The sequence below is a fragment of the Aedes aegypti genome, chromosome 2 (genome assembly GCF_002204515.2).
Source record: "Aedes aegypti strain LVP_AGWG chromosome 2, AaegL5.0 Primary Assembly, whole genome shotgun sequence".
NCBI classification, from domain to species: Eukaryota; Metazoa; Arthropoda; class Insecta; order Diptera; family Culicidae; genus Aedes; species Aedes aegypti.
The window spans coordinates 124270277-124287811 of record NC_035108.1 but is presented as its reverse complement, the minus strand read 5'-3'; the positions used below and the strand labels follow the sequence as shown (position 1 = coordinate 124287811).

General features: G+C 36.7%; 2 protein-coding genes across 2 annotated transcripts in view; one reads left to right on the top strand and one right to left on the bottom strand.

The window, feature by feature from the left end:
* Window positions 1-3621: 3621 nt before the first annotated feature.
* Window positions 3622-17535, top strand: part of LOC5575951 (O-acetyl-ADP-ribose deacetylase 1) — a 50789-nt gene continuing 36875 nt past the window's right edge. Inside the window, exon 1 of the mRNA XM_021842206.1 lies at window positions 3622-3801. Coding sequence (XP_021697898.1) covers window positions 3727-3801 — 75 coding nt within the window. The 5' untranslated portion in view covers window positions 3622-3726. The remainder of the gene's footprint in view (window positions 3802-17535) is intronic.
* Window positions 3807-17535, bottom strand: part of LOC5575133 (uncharacterized oxidoreductase YjmC) — a 41250-nt gene continuing 27521 nt past the window's right edge. The window contains exons 4-7 of the mRNA XM_021842205.1: window positions 10519-10944; window positions 9977-10191; window positions 4170-4526; window positions 3807-4102 (exon numbers count right to left, since the gene is read on the bottom strand). Coding sequence (XP_021697897.1) covers window positions 3941-4102; window positions 4170-4526; window positions 9977-10191; window positions 10519-10944 — 1160 coding nt within the window. The 3' untranslated portion in view covers window positions 3807-3940. The remainder of the gene's footprint in view (window positions 4103-4169; window positions 4527-9976; window positions 10192-10518; window positions 10945-17535) is intronic.

Below are 17535 nucleotides of genomic sequence, written 5' to 3'. Positions count from 1 at the left end.
CTACTCCTGATGGAATTCCTGGACGAACTCGTGTTTAAATACCCACAAAATCTCCTGACCCCTAGAAGACCTACTGATGGAATCTCAGTAGGTACTCCTGATAAAGTCTCAGGAGGAAATTTTGATGTAGTTCTTGATGGAATTTCGTGAAGAATTCCATGTGAACTTTCGAAAGAAATTTCTAAAAGGAATCCTTACAGGAATTCCTAATTAATTCACTGGTAAAAATCATGATTGAAGGAATTACCAATGAAATTCATAAGAAATTTTGGTAGAATTTCTAAAGAAATTTTTGCAGCGTTACCTGTAGGAATTCCTGGTGAAATACCTTGTAGGAATTCATGTTACAATCCATGGAGGAATTCCTTATTGAACTTATGTTGGAATCACAGATAGAACTGCTGGTGGATTTGATAAAGAAATAAGCTAAATATTGTGGGAAAACGCTAGTGGAATATACAGAAACAACTCAAGAGCGCACATTTGCTAGATCACCATGGCGTCGACGCTGCGTAAATTCACGCATTTTGACTTTCCATTCATCTGCATCGCCACTTCATGGAACGCCGAAGCTTCAATTTGACAAATAGTGGCCCAAGTCACCCCGAGTCGGTCAATATCACCCCGAAAGATGGTATCTAACCTGTTGGCCAAGGACCTGTTTACGGATCGGTTCTAGAAATCTTTTGTCCTCCAGCCGAGCACGTGGATTTTTGTTTCTGTAAATATTCTTGCAAACCTTCTGGTGAATAAGATCAACTAAATTTTTAACTAATAACAAAGTTGTTCCACAGAGCTATTTACAAAAAAACACACAAAATCCCTCCTTTTCCATATCCTTAGGCAAAACACTTCACTACCGCTATATGTATGACTGATTCATGTACTTTTGGCCTTGCATCATTCATACGTGTATTGGAAGTCAAGAGTAGAAGCAAAACTTAAAGAACCTTCTGGTCAAAGATGTTGCGTTGCCTACTTCCCAAACTCCAAAACCCCCTTGGTGTATTATGGACGGTGTGAGTTTTCAAACTTATGCTGGAGACTTGGCCCCTGACCCCCTTGTACATCAATAAAATAAAATAAAATAAAATTTCGTCTATGTTTCTTTGCGCATTGTCTCAGGGATTTGCATCAAGAAGTATTGAGCAGTTATCAAATAATCCCACCTAACACCTTCCAAGGCATCAGTCAAAACTGTACTGTGATTTTTCTGAAACCTTGATGATAGTGTTTAATTTCCTATAAAATTATTAATTCGACTCGGTTCAGCATCTACTTGATGCAAATCTTTAAAATGTGAAAAAAGAGATTGTTCTCAACTGGTTAACTGCAACCAAACGTATTGATTGTGCGTTGATTATCCGTTTTGCGTACGTTTTCCATTTTAGTACCAACCGGATCAAACGGATTGATAAACGCAAACTCAAACGCAAAACGCAACGTATCCATTGTGCTCCGGCCTTAACTGGCCAGCTCTCATTTTTTTCCCCACTTCCACTTCCCCCTTGCATCCACTGACTGCTTAGATTGTTGTACCTTCATATAAATACCTTGGTCAAATCCTTTTCCAATATGGTGGATTGTACTAATTGACACATTGAGCTACCTCCCTTATAAATACCTTGGTCCAGAGAGTGCGCTCTTTAAATCTCGAAAACTTATTCAAACAGACTCAAGTCAAAAAAGTATATAAACTTGCTTTATCGATTCTACGTATTTGGCAGACGAAATTCTACACATTTTGCTCTAAACCAACTCGATTTTTCACTTTTAGAACGTTTACTTTTCGGATTTACAAAACGACGAAAGTAAGATTTTCAACTTTTGCTACCTAACCACTACTTTCGCCGCTCCGCTGTATGGAGAGACAAAGTGACTTAACCACGAATCGAAACAAAACATTACTTGAGTCGATTTTACACTGGTAGAAAAACGTCGAAAGTAACTGTATAAATCGGCTTATCATTTTGTAATAAAATTTTTGTGGGAAATAACAGGATCTCCTTAGTTTTTGAATGCGAGCTTATTGTATGCAAAATTTAAGCAATGTACACGGCGAAAAAATGTCAAAAAGGTGATTCATTTTAAAACAGTTTTAGAAGACAGGTCGGGATACTTCTGAATTAATTTTCTCAAAACCGTATGGAAGTCAGGGTTGCCACATATACAGATTTATCTGTATTTTACAGATTTTTTCAAATATTTTGTGACCAAGAATCTGTATATACAGATTACAGATTTTTTGGAAAAATACAGATTTACAGATTCTGTATACAGAATTCTGTTAAATTTATACAGATTTTACAGATTTTCCATGTTTGCTTAGAAATATATTTTACTTAAAACATTTAAATTTAATCTTAGATATGACAATTCTGCATTGTAATTACATATAACCGGTATTTCTTTGAATTTTTCGTAACAAACATATTTTTTCCTTAATTTTAGGGATACAGATTTAAAATACAGATATTTTGCTTCAGGATACAGAAATACAGATAATTCAAAAAATAAATACAGATTTAAATGTGGCAACCCTGATGGAAGTTACTTACGTCGATTTGAAAAAGTAATCGAGAAATGCATTTTGTTGCATTCGTACACTGAACGAAGAAATATCATAGATAGTATTAAAAACGTCACATACTTTTACGATTATAGAATTCATATTCATCTTATGTGTATCCATCAAATGTTATTTACAAAACACGTAAAAATCAATATTATACATAATAATATTTATCTGTTATACCGGTAAATGATACATGACCAAGTGTTATGGATGTTACCCGATAAAGTCTATGTGATGTGCACACGTGAAAATTTATGGCAGAGTTTCAAGATGGCGCATCTGTTTGATCCACTTTCCGCAGATTTGGGATTCCCGTAGTTTTCGTGGTAAGCTTTTTAGCGTAAATTTCGTAAAATACCAAATAACTAAGCACATTTATCTTTTTGAAATGCGTTTCAGAATTCCATTGAAAATTTTGGGTTCATCTTGTCAGAGCGTGGATTGGAATTTTTGATAACGAAATGTAAGTTGAATGTTTAGAAACAAAACTAATTGGCGTCAAATTAATGTTTTGTATTTAAAATTACAGAAAGTAGCAGTTCTATGAACTTTATCGCTTGAGTTACTGTTGCAACAAATCGACAATCAGGAAACAGCGGTGATATATTTCGTAATCCACCAAATACGTTGCTATGGTAGAACATTATTTTCTAGTTCAACCTTAATTTCAATGAAAACAATGTAAATAAAGTTTGAGAGCAAAAGCAGATAAATTGTAAATAAATCATTTTGAAATTCAAATATTTTGTATGTTAGATTCAGTGAAACAAAAAAAGTTTATTTAAAATTTATTATAATATCACATGGAAATCATCAACCAAATTAATTATTGTCATCTGAATTTCACATGAAATTCATCGACAGAATCCCATAATTCATATATGTTTATCACATCAAAGGTATGTGTTTCATCAGATAAATCCAATCAAAACCATCTCGACACTGTTTATGTGATATATTGATGAACGTCATGTGAAAAACTGCATGGAAAAAAACTATATGTGTTTTCAGATAAATCGGATATGATTCCTTGGTTCAGTGTACATCATTCCATCAACAGAAACCAGCTGTTGTTGTCTTGTTTTTTAAAGAGAACATTACCGGCTTTGTCATCCATTACAGTTTAGTGAGATATTTTGTATTGAATTTTGATGGTATTACTAAGAATTTCGAGTATTAGTTTTAGTGGCATTCGGAATTTGCGAACATCAGGAATAATATATCAGGTATGTACCGTTTACACGTTATTTAAACGATGAATAGTGTTTATTCTAAAATGTTAAACACTGAACACAAGCACCTTAAAAATTATGTAAAGTATAAAATAAAACAAATCTTTTAAATGCAAAACATCGACGGAGATTGTTAAGCCACGAAGGAGATCGGTTTGACGCCCAACCGTTCCGACAATTGGTTGCAAGTCTTGATTTGGTTCTCGTGATATGCTAGGCCTCCTTCTGTGTCTACCTTGGCCATGTGGTTCCGTTCCGGATCGCCCGGCACCAGAACCGGTTTCGATTCATCCGTCTGTAAACGAGATGTAAAACATAAGTCCTCACATTTGATCATTTTCCCACACGGAGAATCGTCTTACCCTTGGCATGTTCCTCAAAATACTGTTCAAATCCGACACCCTTCCTTCGAAGCCCGGAGCGAAACATTCGGGATTGATGGCGACAAAGCACTGGCCCAGATCGGCTTCCGAGTCGGCACCAGCGTGTGTCCATTTGCGGACCTTGGTGGAGTAGTTGGAACCGGCCATGATTCCACAGAACACTTCCACCATCGCTGCCAGACCGTAACCCTTGTAGCCGGACGTTAGCTCGGTTCCTCCCAACGGCATCAAACATCCAGTATCAAAGGCCAAGTTTGCATCCGTTGTCGGATGGCCGGTGGGATCTTGGGCCCATCCCAGCGGGATCGGCTCCCCCTTGCGTCGCTGGATCTCGATCTGGTGAATAAAAATTATTTTTTATTAGACTTGCATTAATACCGTAAATCGGTGGCATGTTACAGCCTTTTGTTATATAGTTCGTAGGAATTCAGATATTCTTAAACAAATTTCAACAGAATTAGTACCTACTTCTTAGATTTCGATCAGATAACATAATTGAGTTTTATGAAACAACATTTAACATAACTAATGAAAACATAAAAATGAAATCGACACTTTAGTGTAAAATTGATAACCAATAATACCTAGATAACTTGCTTTTCTATTAAATTGAAGCCCCTGACCCAGATAATGGGTTCAAAATTCTTAAAATTTGTATAGCAGTGATGGTGGCAGGTCTCGTTCTAGAGACTTAGTCACTGAAAGCATTCATTTTTTTAAAGGCCTTAAGTCTTCATTTTAACCAAAGTGGTCTCTTACGTCACTTGTTTTTATTATTCTGCTCTTCTACTCGCATTACACACTGGTGTAAAATTCTAAAGGCTTCAGTGAAACATTTAAGTACTTTTGTGCGACTATCCCTATTGTTCTTTAGGGATTCACATTGTCGTAAAGACAGGGAAGGCCAAGGTGAGGCAGGCCCCCTTAGAATCATCCAGCCCCCTAGAAATTTTGAAAAAAAAAATTACATGATTCTAGCGCGAAGAGAAATTCTCTGCATGACTCTTATTATTGACAAAACATTCTTAGGTAGTCATGTTCTTTTATTTTGTTCAACAGTAGTGGGAAAACTTCGCTTGCCGTAAACAGCATTAGCGTGGCTGTTCGGTGAATCGAGCGACAACTACAAGTAACAAAACTTTTGAAAATTATTTAAATCAGGCCTTCCCAACCTTATTGGACCGCGGGCCAATTGCAGGAACAAGTTTGTGTCGCGGGCCACATTTTAAAACGCACAAATATCCCCATGAAGTCTGACAAAAGTCAGTAAATGAAGTTCATAAAATCTGACGAAAATCAATGAATGGAAGAAATCGATAAACAAAATAATTGCTGCTAAGCATTCTGCTGGACATCATGAGAGTCCGTTTTAAAAATATATAATAATCTTGTCCAGAATATTTTGAAGAATCCAACCCAGAAGTATTGGATTATGTGAGAATAATATACAGGATTTTTTTAGAATCGTACTCCAAATTCTGTCAGAATCTGACCTAATATATCCGGCATAAGCTGGAATGTGCCAAAATCCTGATCAAGCTTTAACGAAAATTTTGGTCAGAATGTCCAAGATTTTACAACTTTCGTGCCTAGGTTTCCTTCAGAATCTTACTCAACAATCATTTTGAAATGCTACCTAGAAATATTTGAAAATGCTTAAAATTATTGCAAAACAAACCTGTTCATAACTTGATTATAAATTCGTTTAGTTTTCTGGAAAAATGTTACATAACGTTATGTTGCAATCTTGCCAAGGATTTTACAAAACTATGTATTGAATTCGTTGAAAAATCTGGCTATGGAATCCTGGTAAAAATTCTGTGACAATCTTGTCAATGTTATCCGTGAAAGTCGTGTTCAGAATTCTTAAAAAATTCTGTTCAAGATTTTGTAAAAAAAACCTGCCTTTTGTAAAAAAAAAACCTAATCCTGTCAAGCATAAATGTCGAATGAGTGAAGGTCGAAAGAAGTCATTGTGGAAACATTTTTGAAACACTCATAATTTGAAATTTAGAATTTGAATAAATTAAGTATCTAAGGGTGTGAACCGTTTCATCGATTCGTTTTAAGTTAAAAGTTGACAGCTCGATAGTTATTGCCCCTCCAGTTAAAAATAACCCTGCTTCGTATGTTATTTTCTGCTCCCATGAATTTGAGAACAACTAACCATTTGTCAACTTTGTTCTGAAATAACTACTCGACTGTCAAAGCTCAAACGGGTCGACCGCAAAGTTCAATTTAACGATTTGAGGGGAAAATAACTGTCGAAATTTCAAATTTTAACTAATAGTCAAACGAATTGGTGAAACGGTTCACAGCCTAAGTATCTAAGCAGGTTAAAAACAAAACAATTCAAACAATTACTATACTCAAATTTTAGGTTTCAACTTAATTTAAAATGAAATAGGTTTAGTATGTTTTAATTTCGGGTTGGTAGAATACTCTACGGGCCAAATACGAGAAGAATTTTCGAACCCTCCGGATGCGGCCCGCGGACCGTACTTTGGGCAGCCCTGATTTAAATAATATTGTAAGATTTGTTCATACTTTCAAAGTGAATTCCGTTTAGAGTACAACCTTTCATTCTAAGGCTACTTTTTTATTCACGAATTAATTGTTCCCAAGTTAACCATCAAGAAATTAGTTAACTTTTCAAAAGTTCAAAGTTTTCGCTCGCAATTCCTCCAAAAATCGATTGGCTCAGTCAAATCTTATACTGCGTTATTTCGCTGAAAGAATTAAAAAAATCGTGAATTTTGTGAATTCCTTCAAAAAGTTTTCCTAAAATTTCATTACAAATTCTTTTGTGAAGGTAATTAACAGTCTTCCAGAAATATTTCCAATATACGTCTCAAATTGAAAATTCTTCTATGGTTTTTATTTATGGAAATTCTATTTAAAATCCTCGGATTATAAAAAACTATTTGCGGAAAGTGTTTTTGAAATGTCTCTTCAAAGGAAATTTATTACAAAGCCCCAAGTATACTTTTGCTTCTGAAATTAGCATAGTGATAAAAGAAATCTATGGCGAAACATTTAGCAAAATGACTGGGAAAGGGGTAGAAGTTTATAAAGATATCCACAAAGACATGTGTAAAGATCTTGCTTGTAACATTTCTTTAAAATAGATTTATCAATTATTGGCATTTTCTGAGATTGAATTCTTGTGAAATTCTTGGGCGTAATTGGTAGAGGCTTCTAATAGAACTTCTCGTGACTTTGTTTGTAATTTCTTCTTCGTTGTTCTGTTGTCCATCTGTTGTTTCTAACTGGTTTAATATTTCCCAGACAACCAAAATGTACGTATAACGAAATCACCTGGAGGCTTTTGTCGCGAATTTTCGGGGCTCTGCTCTTCCAAAACATTTTCGAGCTCACCCGGTTAGCGGCTAATAGTTCCGGGCACTTTCATAATAACGTCCGTCACTGCGAACGGACGTTATTATGAAAGTGCCCGGAACTGTTGGCCGCTAACCGGGTGAGCTCGAAAATGTTTTGAAAGAGCATAGCCCCGAAAATTCGCGACAGCTTTGTATGTGCAAAATTTCATTTATAAGATGTTGTGAAAAGGACTTCTACGTACAAAAGTGGAGGCGATATGCGTGCATATACTATGTGATGAATAATAACATACAATGCGAGTGTATAAATATTCTACCGAACTAACCTGTGATCTTATGCGACTTGACTTATGATAACAAATGTTGATTTCACAGCTGCTACAGATTGATTCGACTTACTTTGTACGAGTGTACGAGACGAAACAAAATGTACAAATGAACTCAGAAAAAAGCGTTTTATGCGTGGAAACTCATCAATCTAACGATTTTATCCACCGTGTGTTGCGGGTTTGATGTAATTTGTGTTAATAAACGAGTTATTACGTGAACTATCATGCGACTTCTGGTTGTCTGGGAGGGGCGGGAGGTGGGTCTTGAAATCCCAAAAAACGATGGACGTCATATTTGAATCGTCCCACAGGCGTCGGAAGGGAACGACAAGAATTAAATTTTATTAGGTGAAAATTGAGCAAGCCATTTTAAAGTCAGTAGCGTCCTGTATTCTACCTAGCTTCTCTACTGGAGAAAAATGGGTTGGCTCAAAGCTTGTTATGCTTTATGACTTGTGGGGGTTGAAAGTATAGGGATGTAAGTGACAAAGTGCTGATTTAAGCAGCATTGCATACACTAACTTTTGAACCTTTTTGAAGAGATTAGTAGTGTTCGGTCTTTAGATTCCGTTGCATGCTACTGTTTGGATGAGCGACGGAATCAAGACCAATCGTGTTTGGTCCACGTTGTACGAGTGGGAAAACAGCATCGCGTTTCTCAGCTAGTCTGTATGCTTTAAATGAAGCTGAAAGTGGATTGTGGCTGCTCAATTGATCAAATCAATTGGTGAGCTCGTTTCATGCTTTTATTTCAGATCTGTATAGTATGTATGACTGTACATTCAATCGTTACAACGGTGGGACATAAATTTGATTTTTCAATAGCTATGAATGGTTCGTCATTGTGAGTGTAGGCATAAACTCTGTGCCGTCATTGACCCTGTATAAATATAAGCACTGAATTATACACACTGAAGAAGATTATGACCACTTACAGCCGGTTATATATATACTTTTAGTTGATTCTTTGTGCATCTTCACTGACTTCGGTCAATCACGGAATAGCGACCGATATGTGTAGTCAGCTTTACTTCTGTATTAAGTGTACCATGTATAAGACGCTGATAAGGCCGGTAGTCCTCTACGGGCATGAGACGTGGACAATGCTCGAAGGGGACCTGCAAGAGCTTGGAGTTTTGAACGACGTGTGCTTAGGACGATCTTCGGCGGAGTATGTGAGAACGGCGTATGGAGGAGAAGAATGAACCACGAGCTTGCGCAACTCTACGGTGAACCCAGTATCCAGAAAGTCGCCAAAGCTGGAAGGGTACGATGGGCGGGACTAGCGTTGGGCAAATTTGCCCAGAACATCGATGTTACTGAATCGATTCACATTTGAGCTGCTGAATCGATTCACCGATTTAATCGAATCCTTTGAATCGATGTTTTCGAATCGATTCGAATCGGATGAAAATTAACATTTATGAAACTTTAAATGAGACCAAATGCATTTGCAATCGATTTCAACATCTTTCTATCACATCAGTTTCGAAAATCAATCGAACAGATTTACTACTTCAAGATTAGTTCTAAATATTTTTTTTTCCACAAACTCATTAAGAAATATTTAACAAAATTAATCGAATAAAAAATCGAATGAAGAGAATCGATTCACCCGATTCTAGGTGCTCCAAACATCGATTCAAAAAATCGATTAATCGGAAAGCAAAAATCGATTTTCGGAACATCGATTCAAAATCCCCAACGCTAGGCGGGACACGTTGTGAGAATGCTGGACAACAATCCCGCAAAAATGGTGTTCACCTCAAATCCGGTACAAGACGAAGGGAAGCGCAACGAGCTAGGTGGTTTGACCAAGTGGAGCAGTGTCTTGAAGAACGTAGAGCCAGCAAGAGTAAAGTAAAGTATGTGTAGTCAGCTAAGCAAAACTAACCTTGTTGAAGAATACTTACTTACTTTTGCTGGCTCTACGTCCTTCAAGACATGACCTGCGTATTGTTGTTGAAGAATAAAATAGTTTAGAATCTTCATTTGATATTAAGCAGAAGCTAGAATCAAAATATCTGCGATGCTAACGAAGTATCTAGCATCCCTTGAATTTTGGTTCCGACCACGGTTTCCCAGTGATTACGAACAATTATTATAGGGATCTTACCTTTCCAACGGCCACAGCGGTGGTGGCCATATCCAATACGAAACCGTCTCCATTTTCGGCCGGTGCCCCCACCGAAAGCGGATTCGTACCGAGGGCGGCTTCCTTGCTTCTGGTTGGACTGGCCAGTGGAGATGTGTTGGTCATGGACATTCCAACGCATCCGGCTTTCATTGCCCGCAAGGTGTACCATCCGGCTATGCCATAGTGGTTGGAACCTGAAATCGATAATTTTTCATAAGTATCCAATTCTACAAAAATTTTAAGTTACACCCCCAAAGTTACTGACCCCAGAAGCTACTGTGTAAGGTTGAGCGGAAACCGCTCAAACGAGTTTGAAGTTGGTAGGGAGCAAACCGACTAAATCTCGCATAATTTATGATCTCGCGATCTCGCCCTAAAGGCCATTGGTTACAGAGTGTGTAGCTTTTTGTTACCGAGAAAACGATCTACCTACACGTTCATTTTCATATTTCACCGTAGCTTCTGGGGGTTCAAAAAACAAATTTGGGGGTATGATAATTACAGTTTACCCTAATACTCACGTTTCGCACAAACCCAACCCACTCCGACTTCCTTGGCCTTCTTGATGGCCAAATCCATGCAGAAGTTTCCGACGACCGCTCCGAGGCCGTTGTTCCCATCAACCCAAGCCGTTGCGGGGGTTTCCTTCAGAATCGTTGGCTCAGCCGCCCCACTGCAGGCGTTCTTGTGCAGATCGTTGATGTACATCTCCAGGCGGTTCATACCGTGGCTAAAGTGGCCCCGGTAATCCGCCTCCACCAGCAGGTCGGCCATCTGTTTGGCGTGCGATTCCGGCGTTTTGGACTTGAGAAAGCATTCCACCATGAAGCGGCGCGATTCCTCGAGGGCAACGAGGCGCGGTTTCACTGCTGAGGCCATGATCGTTCTTTTGGAATGGTTCCGCGCTGATGCTGTCTGTGCTAGCAGAGATCTACTACCGAGTGACACTGGTGAAGAAGGTTTGAAGGAATATTCCATTAGACGGGTAAAGCAAATACGAAATTTGGGTCATTTGGTGATATGACAAGAAGGTGCTGCTGATAAGGCCTATCGGAAATGGTGTTTGTGCTGCATTATCATTGATTTGGATAGAGTAATAAAATTATACGCCTGGATGCAATGAAATCCGGAATGGTAGAGCTGGTAGCAAGTCATTTTTGGACACTTGATCACTTTTTTCGATGAAAGTCTTTATAAAGTCCAAAGTTTATTTTCCGACAAAAATAGTCTTTTCTTTTCCTTTTTTGCTTGCAATAAGTTCTGGTGCAAAATTTTAGAGGTATTCACCATCGCTATTATCTACAATAATTTTCATAGGGTTTGAAAATTTTCCCAGGATTTTCTTCAGAGAATTTTCCACTAAATCTTCTATCGATTACTCCCTTTGTCACTCTAAAAAATGTTTCAAAGATTTGGAGATGGAGTTTCCAACAAAATCCATAAAGATTTATTGCAGACGTTTCGAGAAATTCGTTTAGTAATATTTTTACAAGAAAATCCAAAAGAATTCTAAGTTTTTAGTTATTAGTCCAGCTATTTTTATTAGGATTCCTTGTTCAAATTCATTCACCGTTTCTCCAATGAATTGCTCCAAAAAATCTTTCTGTGATTATTCCAGGAAGTCTAAAAAGAACTATTCAAGGAATTCCTTAATAAAGTCGACCAGGAACCCTTCATAAATGGCATTCAGACATTTTTCTAGATATTAGTTCGGTATTTCATTCTTGGATCTCTACTTTCACGAGTAAATTCTCTAGTAAAATGTCCATGGATTCTTAAAAAGTTTTTTAAGGTTTTACACCAGCAAATACTACATCAGTTATTTTAGTAATTTCTCCGATCATTGCTACGCCAATATCATCAAAGTTACCGATCTACATTTTCATTACATTGTCAATAATTATCTTGGCAATTTATTCGGAAAATCCTCCGGAACTTCCTCAAAAGTCCAGGAGTTCTTGCAAAGATCATTGCAGGACGTAATCAGAGTTTACTTTATGATTTCCTTTGGAAATACCTCCTTGATACTTGTTTTTAATTATGAATCGTGGTTTACGGCTAACCAGCCGAGTGGAAGTTTAACAACTACCGAAAAGCTAAACATTACATATAACTTGCAATTGGATTAGATGGACAAATTGATGTGAAGATTTGCGAAAAAGTTACACGTCTTCTCAGTGAAGACTGAGAAGACATGTAACTTTTTCGCAAATCTTCACATCAATTTGTCCATCTAATCCAATTGCAAATTATATGTAATGTTTAGCTTTTCGGTAGTTGTTAAACCTCCTGGATGTTTTCACGATTTTTTTTAGAGACATTAACTTTAAGGCTTCTAGTGGACAATTTTGTCCACACGAGACAACGAACCAGCATGCAACGCCTAGTGGCACTATCGGAAAATGTTTCTCACGAAATGTTTTCTATACTGAAGCGGGAATCGAATCCACACTCCTTAGCATGATGTGCCTAAATGCTTGACGTCAAAAATGTATGGAGGAATTAAGACTTTCTTGAGAAGGTTCTGGTTCTTGAGAAATGTTTGGTGTATTTTCTGGGGTTATCTCTGGAAAATAGGTTGTATTCGTGAAGAAATCTTGAGCGAAATTTTTGGAGATATTTTTTAGGAAGTCCGTAAGAGATTTAATAAATGAATTGCCTCAAGCTGAAAGTCTCGTTAATAAGTATAAGAATAATTATGACTAAACTCCTGTAAAAAATCTTATTAATAATGGCTGAAAGGATATTCGAACAAACATTTGATTTCTTAAACAAATCTTGAAAAAACATGGAAAAACCATACAGTAATACGAGCAGCAATAATTCTCAGAATCGGAAAAAAATCGAAAAAAAACTATCCTTGGTGAAATGCCTGATTCTGTGTCGAATCTTTATGAAAACATTCAATTCCTGGTTTTGTTTCGTATTTCTTCCTAAAAAGAGACCAATTTTTGTTCCCGTTTAGTTTCTGGTCTCTTTTATCATACATGAGGTCTCTAAAGTTCCTATCTGAATCTAGTCGAACTTAAGAACACCCAGGCGAAACGAGGTATGAAAATTATGAGATTTCCGGGTAGGATAGATACTGGTACATCTACTTTATTAGCTTATCCACTGGTGGGCCCAGATAGCCGTAGCGGTAAACACGCAACTATTCAGCAAGGCCATGCTGAGGGTGTTAGGTTCAATTCTCGCCGTTCGAGGATTATTTCTGGAAGTTTCTCGACTTCCCAGGACACAGAGTGTCTTCGTGCTTGCCACACGACATACCTATGCAAAATGCAACTTTGGCAAACAAAGCTCTCTGTTAATAACTGTGAAAGTACTGATTAAACACTTAGATGAGAAGCAGGCTTCCTTAGCCGATTGGTTAGAGTCCGCGGCTACAAAGCTAAGCCATGCTGAAGGTGCCTGGGTTCGAATGCCGGTCGGTCCAGGATCTTTCTGATCGCCAGGCCAAGTCTAAGAAACTATATGGAGGGGTGGGCCACCATTATTTAAGACACTAAAAATTCTAAACAATTGCTTGAAATTGAACGAGAGTCAGTCGGTTAAAATCTGAAAGAATTTTGGTAAAATTAATAAAAGACAATTTTTGCTCAGTCATGCGTTGTCAAAGCCATGTAAGAAATCATTGAAGGAGTCTATAGCAATTGCTATAGCTAGTTATAGCTCGTAAGTAGGATTATGTAATAATTTTCCTTATTTTTTGTTAAAATTGGGTACAAGATGTCCGAATCTATCTCAGGATTCTTTGAGAAATCTTGCGAAGGGCTTTTGAGAATGTCCTTCAGGATTTTTTAAAAATCCATAGAGTATATTGTACTAGAATTATTCCTTATCAATATCCTGCCAAGGGTTTCAATCATTTAAATAATCATATCACATATTTTTTGAGAAACCTTCCTCAAATTATGTGAGAGTCTTGTCCAATTTTCCTTTTAAAAATTCTGCCATGGAATCTGTCAGAATGCTGTTCGAGATTTTTATTAGTCATACTTAAAAATCAGTCAAAATTTAGAGAATTCTATTAGAATCCCACTAACCCTGCCTAACACTCTGTGAGAATTTTACCGAAGTTTTACATGGAAATCATGCACAAAATCATGTGACAGTTTAGCCCAAGATTTTGAAGAAACCTGCTCAACTTTCGTGAGAATTCGATTCAGAATTTTACGAAAATCCTTTTAAAGATTGTAATGTAATATTCATGATTCTGTGCAAATCCATTCTATAATTCTATAGAGGAATGTCATGTGATTGAAATGTATTTGATGAAATTAAGCTCAGTAATGATAAAAAAATACTTGCAATAAGGATCAAATCAAGCTAGATTAAAATGCAAAACAATTCTGTCGGTAATAAAATCTTCAAAGGAGAGTGCTTAGAATACAGTTCCACGTATTTTAGAAATTCGAAATAACGTTTTTTGAACAATTACAAAAACTATAAATTAAGGCGACACGGGAGACCGTGTTATTTTCCCTGTTTTTCGTCTCACTCTAGCAATAATCATCGAAACTTTGTGGAAGCAAATCTCGTGTTTTAATGAACCGATGCAGCTGAATTGGGTTGTGCACTACATATATAGAATCATAGTGATACATTTTTGCATCGATATATGGAGTGGTTCTTGGGATTTGCTTCTTGAAATGGATAGGGTGATTATGATGACGTCCCGTGCGGGCTTAAGATAATATTGAAGATTTTTAAACTTTATGAAAAACATCAGCAAACTTAAAATTGAAACAGACAGTCGAATAAAATTGTTGGGCAGGCCTGTCCTAGAGACACCAGAGAAATCTTCAGAGACTGTTACTCGAGAATGCCACAGATTATTCCGGAATTTATTCTCCGATTCCTCAAACAAATTTCCTAGGTCTCCTCCTAGGGATCCCTACCGCTAAGAACTCGTCCAAAAATTGCTACAGTTATTTTCCCAGGTTTCTGTAGAAGAATTTCTTTGAAAACTATTCTAAACTCTTGAGAACTCCTCCATCGCTATTATTATCAGTAATTTCCACAGGGTTTACGCTGACAATTTTCCCTGGTACTTTACCAGCATTACTCCAAAGATTTTTCAGGAATTCCTAAAAAAATGCCTTCAGATTTTTTTCGTATTTCTCCTGCATTCCATCCATGCATCTCTCCTGCAGTTTTTCCAAACATTTCACGATTAGTTTATCATGAATTCCTTAAAAGTTCATATAAGATATCACACCAGCAAACACTACATCAATTATTCCATATGATCACTCCTACACAAATTTCTCCATGAATTCCCCAAGTAACCATTAGCACGCTAATTCGTCTTTTTGGACTTAAAGTAGGGCATGTCAGCTGTATACAGCTATGTAATAGCATTTCATTAGCACGCAGGGCTATATACCTTCAGAAACTATTGCGCGATTATTCAGTTCTTCGATATTTTTTTACTCAAGGAAAAGCTCCACTAACTTATTTTATAAATCCTGTTTTAATAAGTTGTACAAGTTTTGTATAAGCTGACACTCAGCGAGATCTTTTAATGTTTCCTGCATGAGTTTTTCACCAAAATCGACATCCAGCTTTTGAAGAAATTTATTCAAGGATTTATTTCAATAAATGCTACAGAAATTTCAATGCCAGGGGTACCCGGTTTGAGCGCTTTTAATATGAACACTTTTTAATTTGACCCTCATTAATTTGCACATCGTTCGAACTTCATTTAACTCATAGATTGCAATGGAACGTTGTGAAACGGATCGCAGAATCAAAACGTAACAGCCAATGAGTTGACCAGAAACACGTTTCTTCGTTGTGTGTAGGATAACTAGAAGTTCAAATTAAAAATGAATTCCGATGGTTTGCATGAGGAACCGTTCGAAAAAGTAGAGGTGTAGGGTAATGATTTTTTCTATTATTTTTCGAATTGTATTCCTTCAAGAATTCATCCCCGGTAACTCCCAGGAATTGTTTAGAAGTCCCTCCAGGGATTATTCAATGAAATCTGAGGATTTTTTCCAGGAAAAAAAAATCAATCTTGGATCAATCTTAGATTTCTCATGAAATCGATTCAGAATTTTTCAAGGAATTTTTCCAAACACTTCTCAAGTAATTTCTTAGGTAAAATTTCTGTGGGTTCTTGAAAAATTGTATTAAACAAATCAATACTATAGGAACTGTTCCAGTAATTCAACCAATCAGAAAAATTAAAAAATCCTGCAGGATCTTATCTGGTGATTGATTTGTTTCAATTATCTTAGAAATTTACTTTCTCTTTAGTCCAGCAGTTCATTCTGTCCTTTATAATTTATACAAGTTTTATCAGAAGTTGTTTTGAAGAATTTTTTGTAGGAATTCGTGAATCTTAGAAGAAATTTCTAATGCATTTTCTGAAAGTACCTTAAGAGAATTTTTTTGTTGAAATTTCAAAGAAATCCTGAACTACCATTTTTTATGACATCCAATAAATCCCTAATACACCTTTGAAGAAACAACTGTTTGAGTTCTTGATTACATTCCAAACGGGAATCTTAAAGGATTAAATTCCTGTAGAACATAGGATCTTCTTGCGAAACTTCTGAGATAATCTTTGGGGAAATTCCTGATTCCAAGTTAAGTTCTTGTAGGTATGTAAAACAAAATTCTTGAAGAAATCCCGTAGGAAATCCGTAAAAATCACTAGAAATGAACTCCTGAAGAAATGTGTGGAATATTATCTGGTAGTATTATTGGTTTCTGTTTGGTCTCTTTTTCGTACCAATTTGGCCCTATTTTATAAGTCGAGTCGATCAAAAACGACTCGACTTGAGTCACTGTCGACCAAAAATTTCGCTCGACTTGGCTCTGTCACTCGAGTTTATCGACAATTGTCACTCTATGTGACTGGATTACTATGGGAGTCGATGGGTGACATCTGAAATATGCATGCTTACTCTGATCGACAGTGACCAAAGACGAGTCACATAAATCTGCTCGTTTTACAAAATGGACCCCTTGGTCTCTTTTTCTGGTAAAAGGTTTCTAAAATCATATTCTCTACCAGTCGCTACCAGCACTGTATTTGGTTACACTACATTTTCAAGGCAGCCCTTCAGACAATCTAGCAGGATATTAGATAGGAATTCGAACTACTTTGCTTTAGAAATAGCTTCCGGATTTTTCACGAATTATGCATAAATGCTTTAACGACTTCTATGGGAAATTTTTAAAAGAATTTCAGGAGGAATTGCTAAAGAAATTTTAGGAGGCATCCTCCGCAGTAATTTCTCAAGGTATTTGAAGAGAAATTCCTGGAAATGTTGAACGATAATTTTGAAGGAAATCCTCAGAAATCCCTGGAGGCTTTAAGTTGTCCTCAGCGAAAATCTTAGAGGAAATTCTAGCAAAAAAAAAATGGAAGAATCGCTGGATGAATTTCTGAAGGACTTGGCGCGTTTTTCTGAAAAATCTCGAGGGTTATCATTAGAAAATTGTAATGTTACAATAAATTATAAAAAAATAATCGGTTAGCAACATCCGTGATGTAATGTTTGATCGGATTATCTGGTAAATCC